Raw genomic sequence first — 24,419 nt, forward strand, 5'->3', positions numbered from 1 at the left:
AGATGCTAAAAACCACCCCAAAAAAGGTCTATGTACAGCAGGAGCTTGCCCGTGGCAGCGCTGTGCCTGCCGGGGTGCGGGGCCCCCCCACTTCTCCACGGCTGGTGGGGATGCTGCCCGGTCCCGGCTGCTGGTGTGGGCAGCGCCTGCCCACGCACCCCACACCTGGGGGACGAGGGGTCCCCTGTGGAGGGCTGGACACAGCGCCACAGGAGCAAAAAGGCCATAGGTGCTGGGCCTGCTGGGCCCTGGCTGATGCTGGTGTGTCCAGAGACACGGGCAGTGTCATGGGAGATGCTGATGGAGGCTGCGACGTGGCAGGGATGCAGCTGGGCATCCTGCGGCCGGCCGGGAGCGGGCAGCAGCCTCAGCAGCAGGGGCAGTTTTTAAACGAAGCTGCAAGATGACAGCAGGGCCCCCAGAGCCCTGGATGCAGCCCCAGAGCAATGGGGCAGAGCCCCTGGAGCTGTGTACACGGACCCAAAGCGATGCACAGAGCCCCTGGAGCAGTATACAGAGCCCCCAAGCCACACAGAGCCCCTGGAGCAATGTTTAGAGCCCCCAGAGCAATGGCCAGAGCCCCAAGAGGTGCAGGCACCTGCAGGCAGTTCCATCTGGGTGAATCCCTGCCTGGCCTCTGGCAGGCAGCTGGAAAATAGGTCAGGCAGCTGCTCCCGAAATGTCTGTTCACTCCTGGGGCTGCACAGAGGCACTGATGCTGCTCTGCGTGGGGCTGGGATGCAGACCTCCAGCCCTGGGAGCTCTGTGCCACCCTGGGGGCTGCAGCCATTGCCCTCATCCCTCCCTGGGTAAGGCTTTTTCTGGTGGTGACCGGGGGACACGTGGTGCAGACCGCAGGCCACGCTGCAGCCTCCCAACCCACAATCTCTTAATCCAATTGATGCATCTCCCATGGAGCTCATTTTGGTGTTTTTAGAATGCACTTGGTTTTACATTGCAGGCTGTCCAGGGTTGGGCAGGGCCAAAAGTGGAGGGGGAAAAAAAAAGGGGAAAAAAAAACAAAAAAAAGGAAAAAAAAAAAGATAAATATGTATATTCTGTATATTCAGCACTTGGAGGAGCAAATAACTACACGTGGCCCCGGGCAGGGAGGTGGGTGCAATGCAGGGGAGCACGGCAGCTGTGGCTCCTGGGGTGTTGGCAGGAGATACACACACATCCAACGCCGTGTCTCCCCACGCTGTGCTCCCAGCAGCCCTGTCCCTGCAGCTGGAGGAGCCAGGGGCACGGCCCGGACCCTTCCCAGCAGTGCAGGACCTCAGCAGCTCCCCCCACCCGGAGCGAAAAGGGTGGCCAGGGAGGGCCCCCACACCCAGCGCAGCCTGGGCGACCGCAGGGACCCTCCCCGCCTCCTTCCTGCCCGGGGAAACACGTGTGGCCCCGGCCGGCTGATGCAACCGCCCGGCAATCGGGGCTGGCAGGGATGCGCTGGAGCTCGGGCTGGGCGGGCAGCGCTGGCGGCAGCCGCGGGGGCAGAGCCAGCACCCTCCGCCCGCGGGGCCCAACGCGGCATCGCGCCTCCATCCATCCCATCCATACGGTGTCCCTGCCGTGCTCCGCCCCAGCCTCCCCCCAGCTGCTCTCCCTTTCTCGGGGCGCCCTTGGCATGGCGGGGTCTCAGCTGACATTCCCGGGGTGGTGGGCGCTGGCGAGGTCCCCCCAGTGCCGGCAGCGGCTCCAAGGGAGCGGGTCTCCGCGCAGGTGGGGAGGGGTGGAGCAGCCACCCCGGTGGGATGTCCCCGTGCACCCCAGGGGTGCCGGCAGTCTCCGCCGCTGGCTCCACATCTGCTTCGTAAGCGTCCCCGGGGACGAGGGGACGGTTAGGAGACAGATGCGCCCGCGCCGCCTCCGAGGGGGCCCCGCGGGGCGTCAGCGCGGGCGCTCTGCCGGCAGGAGAGTGGAAAGCAGGCACGCTGCGTCCCCCGGCCCCCCGGCCTCACTCACTCGAGGTCCCCGGCTTCTCCTCCGCCCTGGGGGGGTCCGTGGGGTGCAGTTTGCACTTGGAGGGGGAGTGGCGGATGGCGGAGCGGGACGGCCGGGCGAAGCAGGATGTGAGGGACTGGGAACTGCAGTCACACGCCGTGTCCTGCAAAGAGAGACAGGGCACAGGGGAGTTAGAGGGGTCGGGCATCCCGTCCCCTGCCACGGCGGGACACCCCGGGGAGCACCCTGCCTCGTTACCTCGCTGGCTATGGCCGAGAGGAGGTCGGGGTCCCGCAGGGCTGCGTCCTTACTCCCCTGGCCGGGGGACGAGGGTTTGGGGTCCTCGCAGCTGCTCTGCTTGAGGATTTTCTTGTTCAAGACGCGGGAGATGTTTTCAGCTGGGTGGTGGGTGACAGGGCTGGGGTGCTCGGCTCTCTTGCTGCCCTCCTCCCCAGTGGCCTCCTTCTTCTCTGGCGGGGCGGTGGGGCTCTGTGCCCGCCCGCAGACGTTCCTGAAGAACTCCTGCACGAGGCCGTACTTGGGTGCTTCAGGCTTGGCCCGGATGCTCTCAGGGCAGCCCGGCTTCCAGATGGACTCAGTGCTGCCCGCATGCTCCACCACGCTGAACAAGCTGGACAAGCCATCGTTGATGTTGCTGAGGACGGGGCTGTCGCGGGTGGTGGTGGAGCGGGCCCAGGCAGAGCCGTTCTGCTTGCTCTGGTGCAGGTTCCAGAGGCTCCTGTCCTTGGAGGCATCCAGTTTGGAGGAAGACCTCCTCTGGAGCTTTGGAGAGCCGTATTTTGGGGAGCAACACGGCCGCTCGATCCTGGAGTGGACCTTATCCAGGGAGGAGGAGATCTGCTTGCTGCGCACAGACACGAGGGAGGAGCTGCGCGGGGACCAGCTCTTGCCATGCACGCCGCTGCTGCGCGGCAGGTCCGTCTGCAGCCCCACGCTCACCGTCTGGATGGTCTGTGTCCCCACGTGGGCCAGCCCCACGGTCTGGCTGGAGGTGCTTTTCACCTTCCTCTCCAGCGAGCTGGAGCGGATGGCCTGCCGCACGCAGTTGGTGATCTCCTTCATGTCATCGCTCATGTTCCCAGAGATCTCCAGGTCGTGCAGCGATGGGGGGAAGCGGGGCACGGGCGGCACCGCGCTCTCCACCGTGCCACCGTCCAGCAGCTCCCGCTGCTGCTTGGAGAAGTTGCACAGCCACTGGCTGTAGGTGCTCTCAGCACTGGCCGACTCCTCTGGCTCCTTCGGCTTGGCCATGGTGAACAGGAACCCGGGTTCGATCATGATCTTCCCCTCCTTGTTGTGCACCAGCGGCGTCTCCAGCCGCCGCACCACGGGCGGGCTGTAGTAGATGCGGATGCCGGTCTTGTCCGGTGCCGTGTAGCTCCTCTGCATTTGCTTCTGGGCTGGGTCGTGCCCAGAGAGGCTGCTTGCCCGCGAGTAGTCCCAGGAGGAGATGCCCAGCTTCTCCTTGGCCAGGCTGTCTGGGGCAGGTTGCTCAATATTCACATATGTACAGTTTGAGGGAGGAATGCCAGTGCTGTCCCGGATCCCGTTGGGCAGCAGCTGGGCAGCTGCAGATGCCTTTTTGCCCCGGGAATGGTCGCCCAGCCCTGGTGCAGTCTTTCCAGGGAGGTAGGGAGAACAGTCGAGCAAGCTTTCAAACTCTGACATGGAGGAAACAGACTTGGTCCTGTGGGAGGAGAGAGAACGGGGCTCACACGGGCACAGGGCAGTGGGTTGGGGGCCAGCTGTAAGTCCCCTGCTCCCACTCCTCCTGGGCACCCAGTCCTGCTCCTCATGGGAGCTTTTGGCCTCCAGGACAAGCCTGGACCACGGCTGCATCATCCCTGGGGCTGCAGGGGCTGTCAACGCTGGGACAGCCCTGCGCAGCCTTGGCCCTGCCCCGGGGGCCATACAGACACCAGTGCACTGACCTTTTGAGGTTGGTTCCCTTGGCTTCTGCTTCAGAGATTGTCTCTTTGTCTGTGATTTTTTCATTGAGAGCCTGGGAGGACACAGAAGCAAGATCTGGTGTCAGCAAGCACAGCACCCGAGTACACAGACAGGCTGGGGCTGCTCCCTGCTCCTCTCCAGCACTATGACCATGCACCCAGGCCTGGTGTCCCATTCCCAGGGCTCCATGGGGCTCACCGTGCCCACATCTATTTCAAATAGACTTTCTGTAACCCCACTGAAGCCCTCAGGGTTCACCCATCCTCTCTACCTATCCCCAATCCCTGGTGCTCCCCCCTGCAGCCACCTTCACTGTTCAAAGGAGTGTTACCTGGGGTTCACACTACCTCCCATCTAACCCTTAGCATAGACGTGAGCCCAATGAGCACCCTGAGAACCTTCTGCCTTCTCTTGCCCACCTCTTTCCAGTTGCTGCCGTGCTTCTCCATCTCAGAGTGCTTCAGTGCCCAAGGGTTGGCTCCTTTCTGCAACTGGAGAATGTGTTGGTTACTCAATGTGTGCAACGTGCCCCTCTGGGCAAGCAAAAGTATTTCCCACTTGCCCCAAGTGTGTGCAGGCTCTGCTGTCAGGGCACATGCACGGGACACATGGCAGAGGCTGAAGGACACGTTCCCACAGGGGTACAGCATACCTGGTTGATTTTGTTCTGCAGGTCCTTCGCTTGCTGCTCTGCCTGCTGCTGCTCCTCCTTGAAGCGGGCCAGCAGCTCCACTTTCTCCTGGTTCCAATTCTTCTCACTGATCTGCAGCTGCTTGGTGAGGTCCATGACAGCGCTGTAGGACTCGGCTAGGAGATGCTGGTGCTCCTCACGCTCCCTCTTCAACGCCACCTTCCAGTCCGGCAGCGTGCGCTCTGTGATGCCTTTGCCTGCCTTTGACTCCAGCTGTGGGGACACGTTGGTGGCTGTGGGGGGACCCATGGCTCCAGCAGGGTGCTGGACATCCACAGCCAAGGGACAAGGTTTGAGGACATCCCGTTTCCCAGTGCAGGTCCCAGGCTGCCTGGGTTGGGCAGTAAGCATGTCCCTGAGGCTGTGCTGCACCACGTGGCTCAGCCGCCCACGGGCACAGTGAGCTGCCCTGGCCTGCAGCCCTGTCACGCCAGACGGCCCAGCAGACGGTCACCCAGTGGGACATGAGCTGAGTGTCCCTCCTGCTCAGCTGCACCCTGCCTGTGATCCTGCCTGCTGGAGCCGAGCCCCAGAGAGGGGCAGCACTGCTGCAGGGCTGGCAGAGTCCCTGCGGATGCGGCCATCCCTGGCAGCCAGGGAGGCACCTAGGAAGCCAGGGAAGCACCTGGGAAGCCAAGGTGCTGCTGCCATGGCAGCTCTTCCCTCCTTTGGGAGGAGAGAGGATATCTAGGTACCCCGGCTGAGGTTTACCCTGAGAAACCCTGCCTGGGAGGTGCTGGCTCCCACTCTGGGGAGTGGAGCTGATGTACAGCCACCGGCTGCTGCCAGCACCGCGTGAGGGAGTGAAACCCTCCTCATGGTGAGGGCTGAGAGTCTGATGGGATGGCTTCTGCGCTCAGGAGCCTCCCAGTGCCAAGGCTGTGCTCCTCCCTCCTCCCTCCTGCCCTCACCACAGCCATACAGCCCCACGGCAGCATCAGCAGGGGTGCAGAGCACCCACCTGTCCTCCAACCCTGGGGAAGAGATGCTAATCCCAGCTGCCTGCCCTGGGGAGGGGTGCTGAGCCCCAGTATCATCCTGCCCACCCCAGACAAACCCAGTGGAGGAATAAAGAGCATCCTCTGCTGCTCTACAATCAGATTTTTGTGCCAGCGCTGTTGCTATAGAAACTGGGCTGCCGGAGCGGCGGCTAATTGAGATTCCCACAGTGCCACCCTGCCTCCCAGCCCTGCCCAACAGCCGGCGCTTGGCACACGGCACAGCAGCCCCACAGCCCCACCAGGCAAGGGGGAGCGGCCCTCTCCCCCCGCCCCCAGCCCGCAGGGTGCCCCTGGCTCCCACCTGGGCGATGTGGCACTTGAGCTCGGCACGCTCCATCTCCCAGGCAGCCTTGGCCTTGGTGAACTGCTGCTGCAGCTCGCTGGCACCGCGCCGCTCCTCCCGCAGCTCCGTGCACAGCTCCTTCAGGGTCACCTTCATGTCTGCCAGCGTCTTGATGCACTCGTTGGGCTGCTGGGGCATCGGGGGTGAGCAGAGGGACCCGATGCACAGCACCAGAGGCCACCCAACAGTGTAGGACCCCATGGGACTTCCCCTCCCTGCACCCCATCCCTGCAGGCTGCCCCCCCACCCAGGTGAGGGACTGGGGTGCCACCAGGACAGGGGATCACTCCAGGGGTGACACAGCAGCAGGGAGCATCCCCACCCAGCCACGCATCCTGGGAGGAGCAGCCATGCCATGCCATTCTGGGGGATCCTGCCCGCTCCCTGGGCTTGTGGGGAACTCCCTCACCTCCCTGGGCTCATGGGGAACCCCCTCACTTCCCTGGGCTCATGGGGAACCCCCTCACCGTGTTGGGCGTCCAGGCATCCCCAGTGCATGTCTTGTTGTCCGCCTGTTGCTGCGGGGCGAGCTCCTCCTCTTCCAGCAGCAGGTACAGCTCCTTCATGCTGTTCACCTGCAGAAGACAGCATGGCCAAGGTGGTGAGGGGACCTGCAGCCCACAGCTGGGGGTGTGGGACACCCAAGCAGCTTTGGGTGGGACACAAAGCCATGGGGGACAACCCTGGAGATGCCCAACAGCCCAGCCCTCCCCACTCCACAGCAGTCACACTGAGAGCCCCCCAGCCCACTGTACCTCCAAAAAGTCCTCGCCCTCGCTGTGCACCATCTTGCCCTGGCGCCAGCGCTTGAGGAACCACTTGAGCTTCATGAAGAGCAGGAGGAAGCTCTGCCTGAACTGCTGTGACTCCTGAACCAGCAGGTTCTTCTCCTGGCTCCAGAACTTCTGCTCCAGCCGCCTCTGCAGGTTCAGGCTCTGCAGCTCAAACTCCCGCCGCAGCAGAGCTTTCTGGTGGTCCTCCTTCAGCTGCAGAGAGACATGGGAGGCTCCTAGATGGGGGCTGGCAGCAGCCATGTGGTGCCTCCATCCCAGGGTCTGGTCTGGGCAGGGTGGTGGCCATGTATTTAACACCCCAGGGAAGTACTGCACAGTGGGGAGAGCGGGGCCATCAAGGCACAGCTGAGGGTGGAAGCCCTGCCTGGCTGCATGCCTGTGTGCAAGGAGGATGCTGCTCAGCCCCTATGCCCCTTTTGTGGGGCATGCTGTGTGTGGTCCTGAATGACACCCCAAGAAGGTATCAGCCTGGGGCTGGAGGTGGCACAGCCACAGGCACAGGGACACCCATCTCCCAGGGATTGGGTTGCTGTCTGCTCACCTGGCAGATCTTCTGTGAGAAGTTGTCCACCTCGTCCTTCCTCAGCTGCCTCTCCTGCGAGAGCTGCTCCTGCAGTCCCCGCAGGCTCTCGTTGGCCTCCGACAGCACCAGCTGCAGCTCCTTCATCTGCAACAGCCCAGGGACGGGATGGGGATGGGGGGGCTGTGCCTGTCTGCAGCTCCCCACATCCCTCCCTGATGGGGCTCTGCAGCTTCCCTTGTCCCTTGCTCTCAAAGGGGACAGCCCCATCCCTGCAGCCTGAAGCCATCCCTTCAGCCAGACCCCATCCCTTCAGCCACACCCCATCCCTGCAGCCCAGTCCCATCCCTGCAGCCCAATCCCATCCCTGCAGCCCAGTCCCATCCCTGCAGTCCAGTCCCATCCCTGCAGCCCAATCCTATCCCTGCAGCCCAGTTCCATCCCTGCTGCCCGACCCCATCCCTGCAGCCCGACCCCATCCCTGCAGCCCAGCCCCATCCCTGCAGCCCAACCCCATCCTTGCAACCCAACCCCATACCTGTGGCCCAACCCCATCCTTGCTGCCCAACCCCATCCCTGCAGCCTGACCCCATCCCTGTAGCCCAACCCCGCCACTGCAGCCCAGTCCCACCCCTGCAGCCCTGTTCCCAGCCCCGCTGGGCGAGGGGACACAGCTCCTTGCCCATGTCATACCTCGTTGGCATAGGAGTCGTTCTCCTCAGGTCGGCAGGTTTTGTAGCTCCGGGGATGCGTGGGGTCCATGTCCTTGGTGTGGGGGATGCAGTAAGGGTCAACGTCCCTAAAATCAGGCTGCTGCATGCGTGGGCAAGTTAATGAGAACAAACCAAAAGAGCGGGGAGAAAAAAAAGCCAGAAAACAAAACAATGGGTCTCCCAAACAGTAAAGAACTACAAGACAACAAAAAGGATGAGGAGGAGAAGGAGCTTCATCACCATGGCAGGAGACAATGCAGAAACCAAAAGGAAACACAGGATGAGGAGACACGTGGCCTGGATTGTTTGGGGAAAGGGGAAAAAAGAGAGAAAGAGGGAAAAAATGTGCAAACACCAGTTACGGTGCCATGCAGTGACTGGGGCAGACTGGGACCTGGGGCTGGTGGGACTGCATGCAATAAAATAGGACTCTGAACAAGTGAGTGTGCTCCAGAAAGGGGCTTTGTGCCCATGGCCCCAACTACCACTGACATCCCTGGCCCCCAGCATGAGCAGGGGTCCTCTGCTGCTCCGAAGGTGCTCTCCATTGGACACAGATTTGCCCTGGAGCCTTTGCTCCCCAAATGACCCTGCATGGGTACCGCTGGGGAGTGGAGGTGCTGAGGCCTCTTGCAGCTGGAGCCCCCCCAGTTTGGGCTGCTTCCAGGTGGCTGTGGGCTGCTCTCCTCCCACCCAGCTCATCCTCAATAAGCAAAGAGCTTCTGAGCTGGGGATGCTGGGCTGAGCCAGGGGGAGAGCAGCCAAAATGTCAGCCTCTGCACCCAAGAGCTCCCAGCCACAAGCTGGGCAGCCTTGGCACGAGCAGCCCGTGCTGGGATGCACCAGGATGTCCCCTGCCTCCTCCCTGGGCACACTCTGTTGGAGCAGAGTCCTACCTTGTCCCGGGTGCCACGGGCATGCAGCAAGGTGTTAGTTGGGGTTTTGCTCTGGAGAGGCAGGAAGGAGGTTACGTGGGGGTGGGGGTTTGCTCCGTTAAAGCGGGAGGAAACGGGGCGGCAAATAAAGCGGCAGCTGCTGCGGGGGAAGTGGGAAGAAGCTCCTACCTGGAAGTCAGAGGCATGGTCCTTCTGCAGCCCCTCTTTGGTAGTGTCGTGGCTGCCGGGGCCGGAGAAGGGGAAGGAGTCAGAGTGTTCCTTGAGGCTGCTGGTGAGGTGATCCACCTTCCTGGTGAAGCAGCCCAGGTCCTGCTGCAGCACGCCCAGCCGCATGAGAAGCACGTTCATCAGCTTGGCGTCGCTGGGGCTCTCAGTGCTGCTACCCACCGCCTCGCCCAGCAGCCCCCCCACACACTCGTTGTCCAAGCAAGCCTTCAGCCCGGAGGTGAAGCCATTGGCATCCGAAATCAAGACGTCGATCGCTTTGCTGACGAGCGCTGCCTGGTCCCGGATGCCCAGCAAGGTCTCCAGGTCCTTGGGCTTTAGCAGCTTGGCGGGACCGTCAGGCACCTTCCCACTGCTGGGCACCCTGTCCTGCCCATCAGCTTCGCTGCTGCCCATCCCATCCCTCCAGCCCGTGGTGGGGATGCACTGTGCCGAGTCGCCGGCCTCGGCATCGGTCTCCAGCATGGGCCGGGTGGTCTGGCAGGAGGCCAGGTCGCAGCGCTGCAGGTTGGAGAGCAGCACGCGGTTCTCATACTGCAGCTTCTTCACCTTGCCGCTCAGCTCGCTGATCTGCACCTTGGCCGTGGCCAGCTCCTCCTGCGAGGGCTCACTCACCACAGAGCAGCTGTCCTCTGACAGGGTCACGTCCAGCTCGTGGTCTGACTTGTACTTGCTCAGCTCGTTCAGGAGGAGCTTGTTCTGGTCCTCCAGCTCCAGCAGCGAGCGCCTCAGCAGCTCAGCCTCCTCCTCCACAAACTGCAGGTGCCGGCGCAGCTCTGCCACCGTGTCTCCAGCGTCCCCACAGCCCGAGACACCTGCCAGAAACCGTGCATCTTGCCCGGGCAGCTCTCTGTCCCCCTGGCCCTTCATGTCATCCATCTCTGCCCGCAGCCCACGGTTTTCCACCTCCAGCTCCACTATCCTCCGGCTGAGGATGTTGGCTTCTTCCTCCACCAGCTTGAGGTGGACCTTCAGCTCAGCCTCCCGGGAGTGAGGCGAGTCAGCCAGCTCCTCCACGGAGAGGGAGCTGTCGAGGTCCCCGTACAGGGACCTGTACTTCAGCAGCTCCTCCTTCATGCCATCGTTCTCCTTGGCCAGCTTGGTCAGCTTCTTGCACATGAGGGCTGACTCCTCCTTGGCAAAATGCAGCTGGCACTTCAGGTCTGCGCTGTCCTCCTGAGGACCGAGAGGGCACGGGTGTCAGAGACCTGCTCTCAGGGCCACGGTGGCTCTGAGTGAGCCCCAGGGAACATGCTGCTCTCCCACCCCACCAATCCTGGGGAACCTGCATCCCTGGTTCATGGGGACAGGGAATTGAGATCCATCCTGGAGGCTTTCAGGGAGAGCCCAGAGACAGGGCAGGAAGAGGGCAAGGAGACCCATGGCCCCAGGAAGGACACTGAACCACTGCTGGGGACACGGGGACTGAGCCCAGCCCGGCTGCAGCTCCATCCACCGTGGGGAGGAGGGGGAGGGAAAGCTGTCAGTCTCTGTAGCAGAGAATAAAACCCATCAACAAGGTTTCCTCCCGAACACTGGGAAATGCAGAAAGGACCAGCACTGCTGCCACTGCAGCTCCAGCCACTCTGCTCCTCCCACTCAGCCCCAAGCACCCCATCACCAGCTGAAATAGTGGTACCAGCTGGGAGCCTCCCCAAGCCTCAGCCCCAGCTGAGCACTCTTCCTCACTGCCACCACCCTTCCCAGGGACAAAAACCCCAGGCAAACACTCTGCCTCAGCTTGCTGGCCCCTTCCCAACTCCTTTTGCTTTCTGGAACTGTTTCTCCACGTGTTTTTGGTTTTTTTTTAAATGCAGCCGTTAGGATCTCGGCTCTCTGCCCAGGCAGGCTGTTTCTCTGCTTTGGAAAGCTTTTTGGATGGAGGACCAGGATTTCCTGACATCCAGCTCGTGGCTTCCTGTGCCGTGGGGTCATCCGAGTGCTCCGTGCCCCGGCGCAGTGACTGCCAGGAGGGGACCTGCCGGGCTGTGAACCTCACCCTGGGGCATCCACCGGAGCCTGGGAAGGTGCTGGAGGTTGCCAAGCCCCTTGGCTGGGTGGCTGCTGGCTGCAGCAGCCCTCTGCCCAGCCCAACTCATCCCCTTTCCTCTTTCCTTGGCTGGCAGAAACAAGCTGCCCCCCTCCTTGGGTGCTCCTGACCCCTCCCAGCTCCCCCCACCACCTCACACCCCCCAAACCCCTCAGCAGTATTTTACCCCACAAACTTTCCCAGGCTGCCAGAGGCGATACTGGGGGTGAGGAGGGGGGGTGTCCCATGAAATTGGGTTGCCATTTTACTCCCCAAACACCCTCCTGTGACAGCAGGAACCATCCTGCTGCTCTTCCGTGCTCAGGCACAGAACCACTGCCTCACTAAGGTGCACTAAAGCTGTGGCCCCCCCTAATTAGCTGTGGTGATTAGGAGAGGGCTGGCGCGGGCAGCTCTCCCCGCCGGGGCAGACATGACCTCAGTTCCTGTTTTTTCCAGGAAAATAAAAAAAAAAAAGAAAAGGAAATAAAAGCCACAGCCCCACGTGCCTCTCTGCCCCCTGGCATCACTGGAAGGACACACAGACGGCCCCAAGACCACCTTGAGTGCTCCTGGGGCCCGGGGCAGACCTCAGCGCTGCGGCTCTCGCCCCCAGCTCCGTCTCAGTGAGCGCGGCTGCGCGCCCCACGCCGCCCGGCAGGAAAGGGGCCCAGGAAGCCACTGATGAGTCATGAGCATCCCAAGCCGGGCCACAGAGCCTCACTGCACGGAGAGGGAGCCACACAGCGGGGCACGGCCAGGGGTGTTTGCACTCCGGAAGGTTGGGGTTTGCTTTCCAGCAACGGCTCTGTCCTGGAGCCCCATGGCACACCACGGAGCTGAGGCTGTATCCAGCCCTGCAGCCCCAGGCTGAGAGGAGCTGAGCAGGGCTTTGCTGTAGCCCGAGGCAGGAGGGTGGAGGTGGAGGGTGGTGTTTTGTGCCCCAGAGGAGGCAGAGGAGGGGCTGTACTTCAGCTTGGGGAGCTAGAGTTACAGAGGGGGTCCCAGATAGCTTGGGGCACAGGCGGGTGTGGGCATAAAGACACCATCAGCTCTTGGGGGAAGTGATAAATAAAGGGAGATGACAAATATAAAGAAGCAGAAACAGTTTCAGAGCCTGGGGATCCCCGTCCTGTGGCTGCACAGAGTGGCTGTGCCAGCAATGGCACCCATCACCCAGACACCCTCGGGGTGCTCGGGGTTCTCTCATGAGATGCCCTCAGCAGCGTGCAGCAGCAGCGTCTTGATGGGCCCTCCTTCCCTGCCTCAGCTTTGGAAGAGCAGATCTCCCCCAAGAATAAACCTTCCAGGTCTTTTGCCTTTGTGAGAGGATTTTTCCAGCATTAACCCACTCGCTTTTCCCTTCCCACAGCAGCATTCCTGCCCCTCCAAGCCCCAGTAACAGCATTAGCCACTCACAGCAGCTCAGCCCAATAGCAAGTGACAGCTCAAATCCTGCTGCCACGCACAAATCCCCCCTCCCCTGCTCCTGGCAGGGACAGCGGGGCCTTGAGCTGTCCCCACACAGACCCTCAGCTCCCCTAAACCCTGTGGAGCTCCCTGGCCACCCTCCAGCAGGCACAGGCAGGAGGGACCCAGGCTGTGACAGCCACAACCCACAGCAGAAGTGCAGGCTGAAGGCTCCCAGCACAAGGAAAGGGTTAAAGCCACAGGCAGGCCACTGATGCTCCATTGATAAATGAGACAAGGGAGAGGGTGAGGACAATAAGGGTGGCCCAGCACATCAATCCCTCCCTTATGCAGGGGCTGGGAAAGGCAGGAGAGCTCTGCCAGCGAGGGGACGGCGCCGCCATGCCCAGATGTGCTTCTGGGCCAGGCACGGCTTGTACGGTGACCCCAGGGGTTGGTGGGCCGTGGTGGCATGATGGGGACACGCCAGCACTGATACCTGCACTGATGGCTTCTTCTCTGTCTTCCCAACAGAGCGAGACCCCCGTTTCTTCAGGGAATTCTGCAGAGAGAAGAGCGAGCTGTTACCTGCAGCGCTGGCATGGCACCCAGAGGTGGACAGACAGCCAGACCCAGTATGGATGGACACTGATGCTGTCTTCTCCCACTGCTTGTGAACCCCAGGAAAACCCCAGAGCAGCACAGGGCTTGAGCGAGGCCCTTTGCTTTGGGGAGGCTGTGGCAAGCACCACATCACGGGGCTTGGCCAGAAATTCCTCCTGCGGGCAAGTGAGCAGTGAGAGAGCAGGAAACGAGCGCGGAGAGGCTGAGTCACCGTCCTGGTCCTGTCAGGGCTGGATGGAGCAGGGAATCCAACCCAGGACAAGGAATGGCTCTGGGGCATCCCAGTGTGGGAGCAGTGGATGATGACATTCCCATCACGCATGGGATGATGTTCCCATTACCTCTCCCCCAAGACACGTCCTGGTCGCTTAGCTATGGGGAGGGCTCTTCAGCAGGAGGATGCTGACTCTGGGGACACATGGGACAATACCCAGGCCAGCAAGGACAGCTGGGAGATGGGGAGTCCAGAGCGAGCAGTAATGGAGATTGGAAGAGGGAGGGAAAAAATGGGGGTCCCCAGAGCAGGACCAGTTATCTGGGGAGGGGAGCTGGGGGAAAACCCTCAAGAACATCCACACAGCCCCTCACGAGCACCGTCCGACCCCTGTGGCCACCCTGGGCCTGTTTCTAAGCTGGCGCTGAGGCCCAGCAGCCAAAGAAAGCAGCTGTGAAATGTAAGCTGCTGCCTGTGCCAAGGTGCCGGGCTCCAAGCTTTCCTATTAAGGCCAGGACCATCGCTGGAGCTGCTGCTGCTGCAGAGCCTCTCCCAGGGGTTGGCTGTGCCACGTCGGCATCCCTCACCCCCACTGTGCTGGGGGACTGGGGCTGGCAAAGGGTATCGCCTGACCCCAAGCAGCCCCAAGCACAGCACCCTGGGGCAGAGGGTGTCATCACTCCACCCTGGGTGGGGGCATCCCTCAGGGTGGCCATGCCTAAGGGTCTCCTCAGAGCTGAGCTCAGGCAGGCTTGGCACATGGACTGGTCCCACTTTTCTCCTGCCCCCCAGGAGGGATAGAGCCAGAAGGGCAAATGCAGACGCCTTTGGGGATGATCTGCCCATCCTGACAATTATCCCAGTTATGGGAGAAATCTCTCCCATAATTGGAGGGAGGAATAATCAGCCCTGAGGGTTGAGCCCAGCCCTGCCCAGCCTCCCCTGCTTGTTGGCTTTGCTGCTAACGAGCTCCACCACCCTCTGCGCCCTCCAGCTACGAGGAGGAGGTGGAGGAGAGCTGTGAACGGCACTTGTTTGTCTAATTAGCGTTCTGCAATCAGTGAGTAACTCCAGCGCCCCTGCTAGCCTGGGGACAAGCTATCCCCAGGCTCAGGGAGCTCCAAGCTGTGCCAGCCATCACCGTCTCCTCTGGGCTCAGCGGCTGCAGAGAGGAGCCCTATCCTGTCCCACACTCTGCCAGGGCAAGGCAGCAGCTGGTGCTGAGGTCTCCCCATGCCCTTGACCACGCAACCATTTTCTCTGCCTGTTTTCCAGGCATAAGAGTTCTCCAGCCCAGCCCTGCCGCTGCTGTTTGTTATTCTGCCTGCGCTCTCTGGCTGCAGGGAAACCCATTTCACGGCTGTTAGTGGAGCCTGAGTGCTGGAGGGACTGGAGGTGATGCTCCTCTGTGCCACCCGTGAGACGGTGGCTGCAGAGACGACACATGCTCAGTCCCACGGCTCACCTGGAGCTGGCCCTGGTGACATTACCCAGAGCAGACCTCAGAGATGCTGAGCCATGTGCTGGCTCCATGCCCTGCCGTGCAGAGGAGCACGGCTGGGGGCAGAGGGAGCCCCTTCCCAGCACCGTGTGCCCATCCTTGGTGGGAGCAGGGCTCAGGTTCTGCCTCAGCCCATCTCCTGCCAGGCGCTGGGCTCAGCCAGCCACACTTCCTGAGGCTCCCTGGGGGCCGAAGGCATCCCGGGCAGTAGGGAAGTGGGTTACGAGTGCTGCAACAGATGACACGTCCGTGCTGTCACCAGGATGCCTTTCTTGTCACTGAGGATGACACTGCTCCAGGCTGGGAGCTGATCCCAAACATGGCATGGAGCACCCTGGACCCATGTGTACACGCGTGGCACACGGCTTCCCAGGACATGGATGGGAACCTCACCGAGCTCCACAGCACCACGGGGACATCACTGGAACACCACCAGGACATCACTGGGACACTGCTGGGACCCTGCTGCCGCAGCTCAGCCGGGCCTGTGCCAGCAGCACGTGCCAGGACACGGCCAGCGCCGGGCACTGTGCCAGGGAGGACTCCAGGCATGGTGCAGAGCTGTGCCCGGTGGGAGTTGGGCACAGCCCAGGTGGCCAGGCTGAGCAAGTGGCTGAGGACACATAAAGTCACTCTAGCTCAGGGGGTCCCAGAGCCCCCCTGGGGATGCAGCATGGCCTCCCTGTGCCTGCAGGGTGGGATGAGGGCAGGCACTGCTCAGATTTCTCAAGCATCTGCAGCACGGTTTGGGTTTCAGCCACGCGAGCCGGGATGGAGGGATCCCTCAGTGCAGGGCCAGGACACCTGCTACAGGCAGAGCCGTGGGGACACCTCCCAGTCCCCCTCCCATGTCCCCCTCACCTCTCGGAGCTTGTCCATCTCATTCTGCACCACCTGCTTGGCCAGCTCCGTCTCGATGAGCCGCTGGCGCAGGTCCTCGTTCTCCTCCTCCAGCCTGATCCTCTTCTTCTCCACCGCCTCCAGCTCATTGTGGAGCCGCACGGAGACGTCCTTGGCCACCTGGGGACACAGCAGGGCTGTCACCAGGCTGGACACAGCCTGCGACCGTGGTGCCTGGGCACCTACACACCTCATGTAGGGATCATGGGGCTGTTACTGAGACCTTTTGGAGGAGACACCATGCTCGGTGACACCCTGGCCCCTCTGTGTGTCTCATCAATCGCAGGCAGTGACTGCTGTTCACCCGCTGTACGACTGCCCTGCGTCCCCATCCCCTGGCCAAACCCTGCCTTCCCCAGCCCTAACATGATGCTGCAGGATGCTCACCGCCCTTTTTGTACTGTCTCCCCACTCTGGGAGGCTGGAAAAGGCCCCACAGGGCAGGACAAGCGGGTGGGCAGCCCCAGAGCGGGCAGCCCTGGAGCCAGCAGCCCCAGAGCAGGCAGGGCAGGAGCAGACAGCCCCTCGCTGCGGGCAGCAGCTGTGCGGGCTGGGAGAAAGGCGAGCTGCTGCATCACGTTACGGAAAAAATAGCAGCTGCCCCTGGGGTAAAGAGTGTCTCCAACCATCCTGACAAGGCTCAGAGCCCCAAATCTGGATCCTGGCAAGGGGGCAGCCCCCAGCATATGGGAAGCTTAACAGCACAAAGCATTTGGAAGGGAAAAATTGCCCCTAGTCCTGTTTGTACCCTGCCCAGCCCAAGGTACCAGCTCGCAGAGGCAGCGGCAAGCCCCGCTGCAGGGCTGGGGGGGACTCAGGCCATGGGGCTCCCATTCACCCCAAGGATGAACTGCGTTTTCTCTCCCAGGAAGGGAGAAGCTGGAGGAGGTGTTTTTGGCAGCAGCACCCCAAGCTAGGGGCAGCTGGGTGGTTTGGGGAGGGGACTGGTCCCTCAGCAGCATGGGCAGCCCAAGGAAGTTTGCAGTCTCACACCTGTGGTGTCTCAGCTCTGGGACTGGTTGTTTCCTGCTAAAACAACTAAGTTACTCCTCAAGCTGCTGCTCACCCCTCCAGAGCTGTCTCTGGCTGCCACCGCACCCCCCTCCTGGCAGCAGTTCTGGCAGCAAGAGCAAACACTCACTGGCACCAGCGGCTCCTCAAGGGCTGGTGAGCAGGGGGCAGTGGCACCGGGCAGAAATCCCCGTGTCCCTGCCCCAGCTCCGTGTGCCTGGGGCCCTGCAAGGTTTTTCCCAACAGCTCCCAGTCTCTGGAGTCCTGGTCCTTGATGTCCCTCTCTGCGCACTCGTGCTGCTCCAGCCTGGGACAGTGGCCCTGTCCCCTCCCCACTGGTGCAGGATGATGGAGCTCAACCCCAGGGCACACGGGCAGGATGGGCTCCAGCCATCCCCTCCTGCCTCACCAGCCACTATCTCCACATCTCACTAAAAAACATGTGCAGGGACCTGGGGACTGCCCAGGTGGAGACTTCACCCTCCCACCCTCACCTTGACATCCTGCTCCAGGCTGTGGATGAGCTCACCATCCACCTGGCCCGTCTGCGCCACGCGCAAGCTGCGGCGCTCGGCCTTCCGCAGCCGGTACTGCAGGATGCGGCACGTCTTGCTGGCCTGGTCCAGCTGCTGCCGGAGCTCCTGCAGCTGGTAGACATCCTCCTCCATGTAGACATCCCTCATCTCCAGCATCTCGGCACGGAGCTCCTCAATCTCATCCTGTGGGGAGATGTACATTAGAGGAGACAGACACCACAGTTTGCTTGCCCCTGTTTTCTCCCTGTGACACTTCCCTGCTGTGGCTTCCCTGCCCTTCTCTACCCTACAAGCCATTTTCACAGGCCTTCAACCCCTCGAGTCAAGCCCCATCCCTGCAGGAAAATGGCTTGGAGCCAGCTGGGCACCATCACCCACCAGCAAGCCAGCCACCCGGGGCGGGGCGGGTAGGGAGGGCACAGCCGACACAGGCGCCTATAAATATTTGTGGTAAAAGAAAGAGGAAGATGGGGGAGGGAGAGGAGCTGCAGGAGCAGCACAGGCGGCAGCCGTGGAGAAAAAAATATAGGTCGTCTTTGGAAAAGATGTGTCAGGGAGGCAGGCAAGGGAAGGAGGAGACAGCAGGCGAGGACAGAGGAGGCAACGCGGGGACACGAGTAAGATGCTGTCAGTGCTGGGGACCAGAATTTGCTCCTCATTTTGCCACCAAGCAGACTATGAGGTTTGGTTCCCCTTCCTTCTCCCTCTCTCATCATGGTGACCAATCTCCCAGCCCAGCAGAGCCTTGGGCACAGGCTTGCACCAGCACCTGGGTGACGTTACGCTGGCACCAGAGCCAACCCAAAGCCTCCTCGGGCTCTGCAGCACATGGCTGCTGTGGGACCTTCTGCAACAGCCCCAGCCCCAGTACCATCTCCCTGTCCAGCACAAGGCTGGGGGGGGGGGGGGGATGCTCAAGAACTGTCCCCTCCTGTCCCTGCTGAGCCACACAGGCTGCGTTGCCCAAAGATCTTTGCAGGGTCCCGTGAACTTGATCTCAACTCAAATCCTGCCAGCGAACGCTCCAGCCGTCACACTGGCTGCTCTCAACAAGACCTGGAGGACCTGGCACGCTCCTGGGAAAGGATCAAGCATCTGCTTTCCTGCCAAAAACCCCACCACCGAACACCTCCCAACACTGCTAAACACAACTGCCACATGAGAGGCTGTGGCCTTGCACCGCGACACGGCCAGGGAAGGGATGGCACGAGGGTCTGGCAGTGGGGATGCACAGCCCCGATTCGCCCCAGGCAGATGGGGACAGGACCCTGCTGCTCCCGACACCACCCATGACAGTGACCTGCAGCCTGAGCCAGCAGCACCACGCCGGCTCTGCCAGGCGCTGGCACGCTCGCTGCCGCGCTCGCCGGGCCTGGACAAAGCCCCAGCTGCAAGGACTGCTCGGAAAGGCGAAGCTGAACCCGGGGAGGGGGGGTGGCAGCTGTGGGGACAAGTCACAGTCGTTCACTGTTGGCTTTAAACGCTACGTGACAAATAAGGAACATCAATTAGACAATCCCGGATTATCTCCTGGCCCAGGCTGCCAGGATGGCAGCACTACAGCCACCAGCATCCTGCCACCCTCCACTTCTTGCTGGGGGGTCTGAGGGACAAGGCAGAAACAGCCCCAAGGCAGCGAGATCGGCAGTGGAGTGTCCCAGGAACAGCCAGAGACCATCCCCTGAAGCAGCATCGTTGCAAGCATGCTTCAGAAAGACCCCTCCCCACAGCTCAGGTGTGACCCCCTCCCCAAAGGATGAACCTCAAGTGCTGGCAGACAGCCCCACAATGGCTGTGATGCAGCCTGGGCTGATGACCCCGATGGAAACCCACTGAAGCACTGCCCACCCCACCCAGCAGTGCCACCACCCCCGGGGACACCAGCAAAACCCCTGTAAGCCAAACCAGCCCTGGGGCAGCTGGTTCATGGGATTTATTTCTTGGGAGCTTTCATGGGAAAAAAAAATGCATGGTGCATCTCAGGTGAGCAGGTGCTCTGCAATGGGGGAGGTGGAAGGCAACCTTTCACCGCTGAAGTCACGTGAACCACAGCGTGAATATGACTGGAGAGATGTGTGGGGCTGCCTGCATCACACTTCAGCACTGACTGGCTCCCTTTTGCCATGTGGCTTCCCCAGGCAGGAGCCGGGCATGGCAGGGAGCAAGGACCTTGTAAGAAACCCAACCAAACCTCACACAGAATCATAGAATGGTCAGGGCTGGAAGGGACCCCAAGGATCACAGAGCTCCAAGCCCCTGCCACAGGCAGGGCCACCAACCTCCAGGCCTGAAGCTACACAAGGTTGCCCAGGGCCCCATCCAACCTGGCCTTGAACACCCCCAGTGATGGGGCACCCACCCCCTCTCTGGGCAGCCTGTTCCAGCACCTCACCACTCTCTCTGTAAAGAACTTCCCCTAATATCTCATCTAAATCTTCCCTCCTTTAGCTTTAGTCCATTTCCCCTTGTCCTGCCAGTCTCTGCCCTTTAACAAGCTGATTCCCCTCCTGTTCCTCTGCTCCCTTCAGGGACTGGAAGGCTGCAATGAGGTCCCCCCACAGCCTTCTCTTCTCCAGGCTGAACAAGCCCAGCTCCCTCAGCCTCTCTTTGTAGGGGAGCTGCTCCAGCCCTCTGATCATCTTCGTGACCTCCTCTGAACCCTCTCCAACAGTCCCACATCTTCCTTGAAGGAAGCCTGGGCTCACTGTGCTCCTGCCTGTTTATACCTCGGGTTGCAGCAACCGTTATTTAGAGGGAGGACGTGTCCAGCACGAGTGGCGCAGCCCTGAGATGCTCTGGGGAGTGGGGTTGGGGGGTTTGCAGCAGGGCTGGCACTGGGAGCGGGGCAGGATAGTGGTGCCTGCCATCACTCCAGTGGCAGGAATTTCCCTGTGCCCTGTAACGCCAATAAACCCAGGCAGCAGCCGCAGCCCAGCAGCCGCACAGCCTGCCCTGAGCTTGCCCCACAGAGGCAAGCCGTGCTGCTAAGCCTGAGTAACTGGATTAGGATCGGAGAGCAGAAAAGTGCCAGCAAACTGGAAGAGAGCTTAGGATGGCCAGGCTGACCCTCTTTGAGGCCAGGCTGTGGCGGGCAGAAGAGCCCTGTGGTGTTGGGAGGCAGTGCATGGGGTACCCAGAGGTGCCCTGATGAGTTTGGGGGGGTGCATGACTGCCACTGAGGCTCAGTCTTTTTGCATCTCCGTGGTTTCTGGAGTCCATGCCCAACTTAGCAAAATCAAAGAAAAAAATGCTTTAGGATAAAGGTGAGAGCAGAGGCAGGAGCTGGGAGGAACTCCACAGAAAGATCCCAAATTCAGGGGTGGTGTGGCGAGCACGAAGCGCCAAAAGCAATGCTAAATGAAGTGTGAAACAGAGATGGGAACCACTGAAGCTGAGATAAATGACTTCTTTCCAACACAAGTGCCTGTGGGGGCTGCCAGGCTCAGCCACTTGTAGGCACCCCCCCCTTACATGGAGTCCCAGCACCCCCTCCATCCTCCAGGATTATCCCCTACTGCATCCATGCTCGCCCTGTCTCTGCAGCAGCAAAGCTTTCATGGTGTTTTTACACCAGTCACATGCCTTGGAAAAGACGCCAGGGATCTGCAGTCCAGGGAGACATGTTTCAGCACCCAAGGGCCGCTGGCGTGCAGCCGCCATCACCCTGCTTGTGTTTGCAGGGGCCTGGTTACACTCAGTGGAGGAACCCCAGAGACAACATACCTTCAAACCTTCTCTGTGCAAACCTCGGAGACACTGTCTCTCCCCAGGGAGGTTATTAAGGGAGCTAAGAAGTGGCAAGGTAGGATGCAAACTGCCTGGTTCCAGTTCAGAAAAAAACAACCCCAAACCATATATTTTCAGTGCAGGAGAAGGTAACGGCTACGGCCACGTCTGCACACCCACTGGCAGGGCAACAGGAAGGGCAGGACCTGGGAAGGGCTAAGTTTAGGGTGATGGCCCTGACCAGTGGTGCAGCAGGAGGAGGACCCGCACACTTCCAAACGCAGCTCAGACTCTGTCACGGGTGGCAGGAGAAGAAGAGTTAAGGCCTCGGGAGTTACCCGCTGGCTTAGGTGCCTGCAAGAATGCAGCGAGCTCAGAGCACACCGAGGGCCTCACACTGTGCGGAGCTCAGAGCACACCGAGGGCCTCGTGCCGTGAGGGGCTCAGAGCACACCGAGGGCCTCGTGCCGTGAGGGGCTCAGAGCACACCAAGGGCCTCGCGCCATGTGGGGCTCAGAGCACACCGAGGGCCTCACACTGTGTGGGGTTCCGAGCACACCGAGGGCCTCACGCCATGCGGGGCTCAGAGCACACCGAGGGCCTCATGCCATGTGGGGCTCAGAGCATACCAAGGGCCTCCTGCCATGCGGGGCTCAGAGCACACCGAGGGCCTCACGCCATGCGGGGCTCAGAGCACACCAAGGGACTCATGCCATGCGGAGCTCAGAGCACACCGAGGGCCTCGTGCCGTGAGGGGCTCTGAGCACACCGAGGGCCTCGTGCCGTGAGGGGCTCTGAGCACACCAAGGGACTCATGCCATGCGGGGCTCTGAGCACACCGAGGGCCTCGTGCCGTGCGGGGCTCTGAGCACACCGAGGGCTTCGCACCATACGGAGCTCAGAGCGCACCGAGGGCCTCGCGCCGTGCAGAGCTCTGAGCACACCGAGGGCCTCACGCCATGCAGCACTCACAGCTCCTCAGCAGGATCCGCTATCTTTCAGGAGCAGAAAGCAGCAGCGGATACAGAACAGGATCATGCAAATAACGACATGGCTGGCTGTCATGCCGCTGACGGCATGTATGCCCGCAGCTTTGGCAGCCCCAGACTCTGGGGCGCAGCCAAGCAGCAGCCGCCTGCCCGCGGTAGACAGGCAGCCCTCTGGGGAGCACAGCCCTGCCTGCATTCACACCCTGCCCCAGCACCCCCAAAACACAGCGCAAGATGTGAAGGAAAGAGAAGAGGTGGAAGCTGCCTGTGTGTTTTGCAGTGATGCCTTTGTGCAGGGCTCGAGGCTGCACCAGCAGCTGGTGTGCATGCAGGAGAGCCTGCGATCCCCCCCGTGCAAAGGTGGGGATTACCATCCAGGAGCAACAAGCACTGCTTCCTCCGGGATTATAGGACAAAAGCACCAGCCTGCGATTAATTCTGAGAGCTCACCAGACAGGAGAGGGAATTATGCTAGAATTTGCTAGGGAAAAAATAAAATCAGAGGGGATTTCTAAAAGGAATTGCTCAGGGTGCCCAGGCATGTTCCCTGAAAACAAGGGGGTCCCAGCAAATGCAGTGACCCTGAGCCTAGGCTGGGGTGCTGTGTGTGTGGGTCAGAGGATGAGTAAGGCACGTCTGTGTCACACACTGGGTGGGGGTTCTTTAGGTGCATTAGCAGCAGCTCTAACCCAGCTCCGACAGTAAACATCAGCCATCCTTCCCTGGGTGTCAGGCCAGAGCTCAGCACAGCAGCCCGTGTGCTGAGCCCTGCCCCTGCCAGCTCCTGCTTGGCAGAGAGCACAGCACGTCAGCGAGGGAAAAACCAACATTTCTCAGCTTTACACCTGCCCCCATAAATTACCAGGCAAACAGCTGGGGGCTCTCTGCAGCACAACCCGCGCTGTGCAGCATCCAAAAATTCAAGAGGCTTCAAAGCCCCTCCCAGGCTGGCTGCTGGTGGGGTGATACACAGCAGAGCTCTGCATCCTGGCTCTGCCTCCTGTTACAGGGACCCCTGGGCACGAGTCCCTGCCCCTGGGGCTGGGTAGGATCTGGACAGCAGCAGATCTGGGACCCAGCACCGACAGAGCTGCCCAAATGCAGCCCCCGGGTCCTCCACACAGCCCCCGGTGCCCTTGCAGGATGCTCTCTGCGAGCCCTCACTGGTGACATGCCCAGGTCCCTGGCTGCCTCAGGGGGAATGATGCACCCACCTGCCCTGTGTGCTTCTCCGGGGAGCTGGGAAATGCACACAAACCCCAAGGGATGCAGGGCAGCTCAGGGCAGGCAGCAGGAGGGTGCTCCCAGAGTTACGCAGTTCTCCCCTAAGCTTCTTCCCGCAGAGAGGAGAGGGTTTCCTTGCAGGCATCCCCTCCCCTCGCTCCAAACCCTCTCCCGTGCCCACTCTTTGTCTGCCTGTCCCTCCGCAGCTGCTGCTGTATCGCATCTCACATTTTCCAGCCCACTGAGCAGGGCCAGGAGCTGCTCTCTGCCGCACGGCTCAGCAACAGCGAGCAAGACGGGGCAAGGACACCCGAGACACCTCCTCCCTTGCTGAGCTGCCAACCTGTGCACGAGAAAACAGCCCTCTTTTTTTTTGTGGAAACGCTTGAAATAACCCGTTTATGAGGGAAGGGGTCACAGCAGGTGCACGCACCCAAGAGAAGGGGCAAGAGGAGACACCAGCCTGCTGTGCCCAGAGGAGGAGGAGGAGGAAGGCAGAGCCTTGCAAAGAAATCTGGGTTGTAAAGAGAAGAGGGTGAGTTGTGCTTTAATATGTACATTTTATTACAGCAGCTGAGGAAACAGGCAACATGAGCTGGCACCACGACAGAGGGCTGTGCTGTGCTCTGCTGGGAAGCTCCAAAAACCCAGCGTGCATCACACGGGTGTAACAGCACCACACGTCTGCCCCGCGCTAAAAACGTCACCAAAACTCTCTCTCCCACCCCCAGCAGTCCTTGTTTCTCCTTAAAAACACACCAGGTTCCCCCAGAAAAATGATTCATTTGCAACTACTTGGGTGAGTCCCAGTAAATAAGTCACCTCCACTAAGTCCCATCCGTCCATACCCAAGGGGAAAAGAACAGATGAGGCCAGGGGCCACCTCTGCAAGGTCCCTGCACGCTGCCCTCCAAGCTGGGCTGCATGGTGGGGTGCAGGATGCTGTTTGCTTGGGTTAGGGCTTTGGTTTTGCTGTAAAGCCCCAAATCCCCCCATTTTTAGAAGAGATGGCTCAAACCAGCACCCCGCTGCAGCCCAGCAGTTTTCTGCTCCTTATGGGAGAAACTGGGCAGATCTTTCATCTGGTTTTTTGAGCACAAGGGATGGGTGTGTCCACCTGCAGCTTCTGTCCATCTGGAGCCAGGGTTATCAGTCTC

General features: G+C 61.0%; 1 protein-coding gene across 1 annotated transcript; it reads right to left on the bottom strand.

Annotated features, from left to right (window-relative positions):
- Nucleotides 1–933: 933 nt before the first annotated feature.
- Nucleotides 934–17,494, bottom strand: MTCL2 (microtubule crosslinking factor 2; the record flags this gene model as incomplete). Its single annotated transcript, XM_084271695.1, has 15 exons — nt 17,282–17,494; nt 15,738–15,896; nt 13,037–13,099; nt 9,042–10,274; nt 7,958–8,077; nt 7,286–7,411; nt 6,706–6,936; nt 6,418–6,525; nt 5,909–6,076; nt 4,568–4,819; nt 4,335–4,406; nt 3,897–3,967; nt 2,203–3,652; nt 1,966–2,107; nt 934–962 (listed from the first exon to the last, which is right to left on the bottom strand). The coding sequence occupies exons 1-15, from the start codon at nt 17,477–17,479 to the stop codon at nt 934–936; spliced, it is 4,422 nt and encodes a 1,473-aa protein (XP_084127821.1). The 5' UTR covers nt 17,480–17,494.
- Between the last annotated feature and the right edge of the window lie 6,925 nt (nt 17,495–24,419).

Source organism: Gallinula chloropus (assembly GCF_964237585.1).
Source record: "Gallinula chloropus genome assembly, chromosome: 16".
NCBI classification, from domain to species: domain Eukaryota; kingdom Metazoa; phylum Chordata; class Aves; order Gruiformes; family Rallidae; genus Gallinula; species Gallinula chloropus.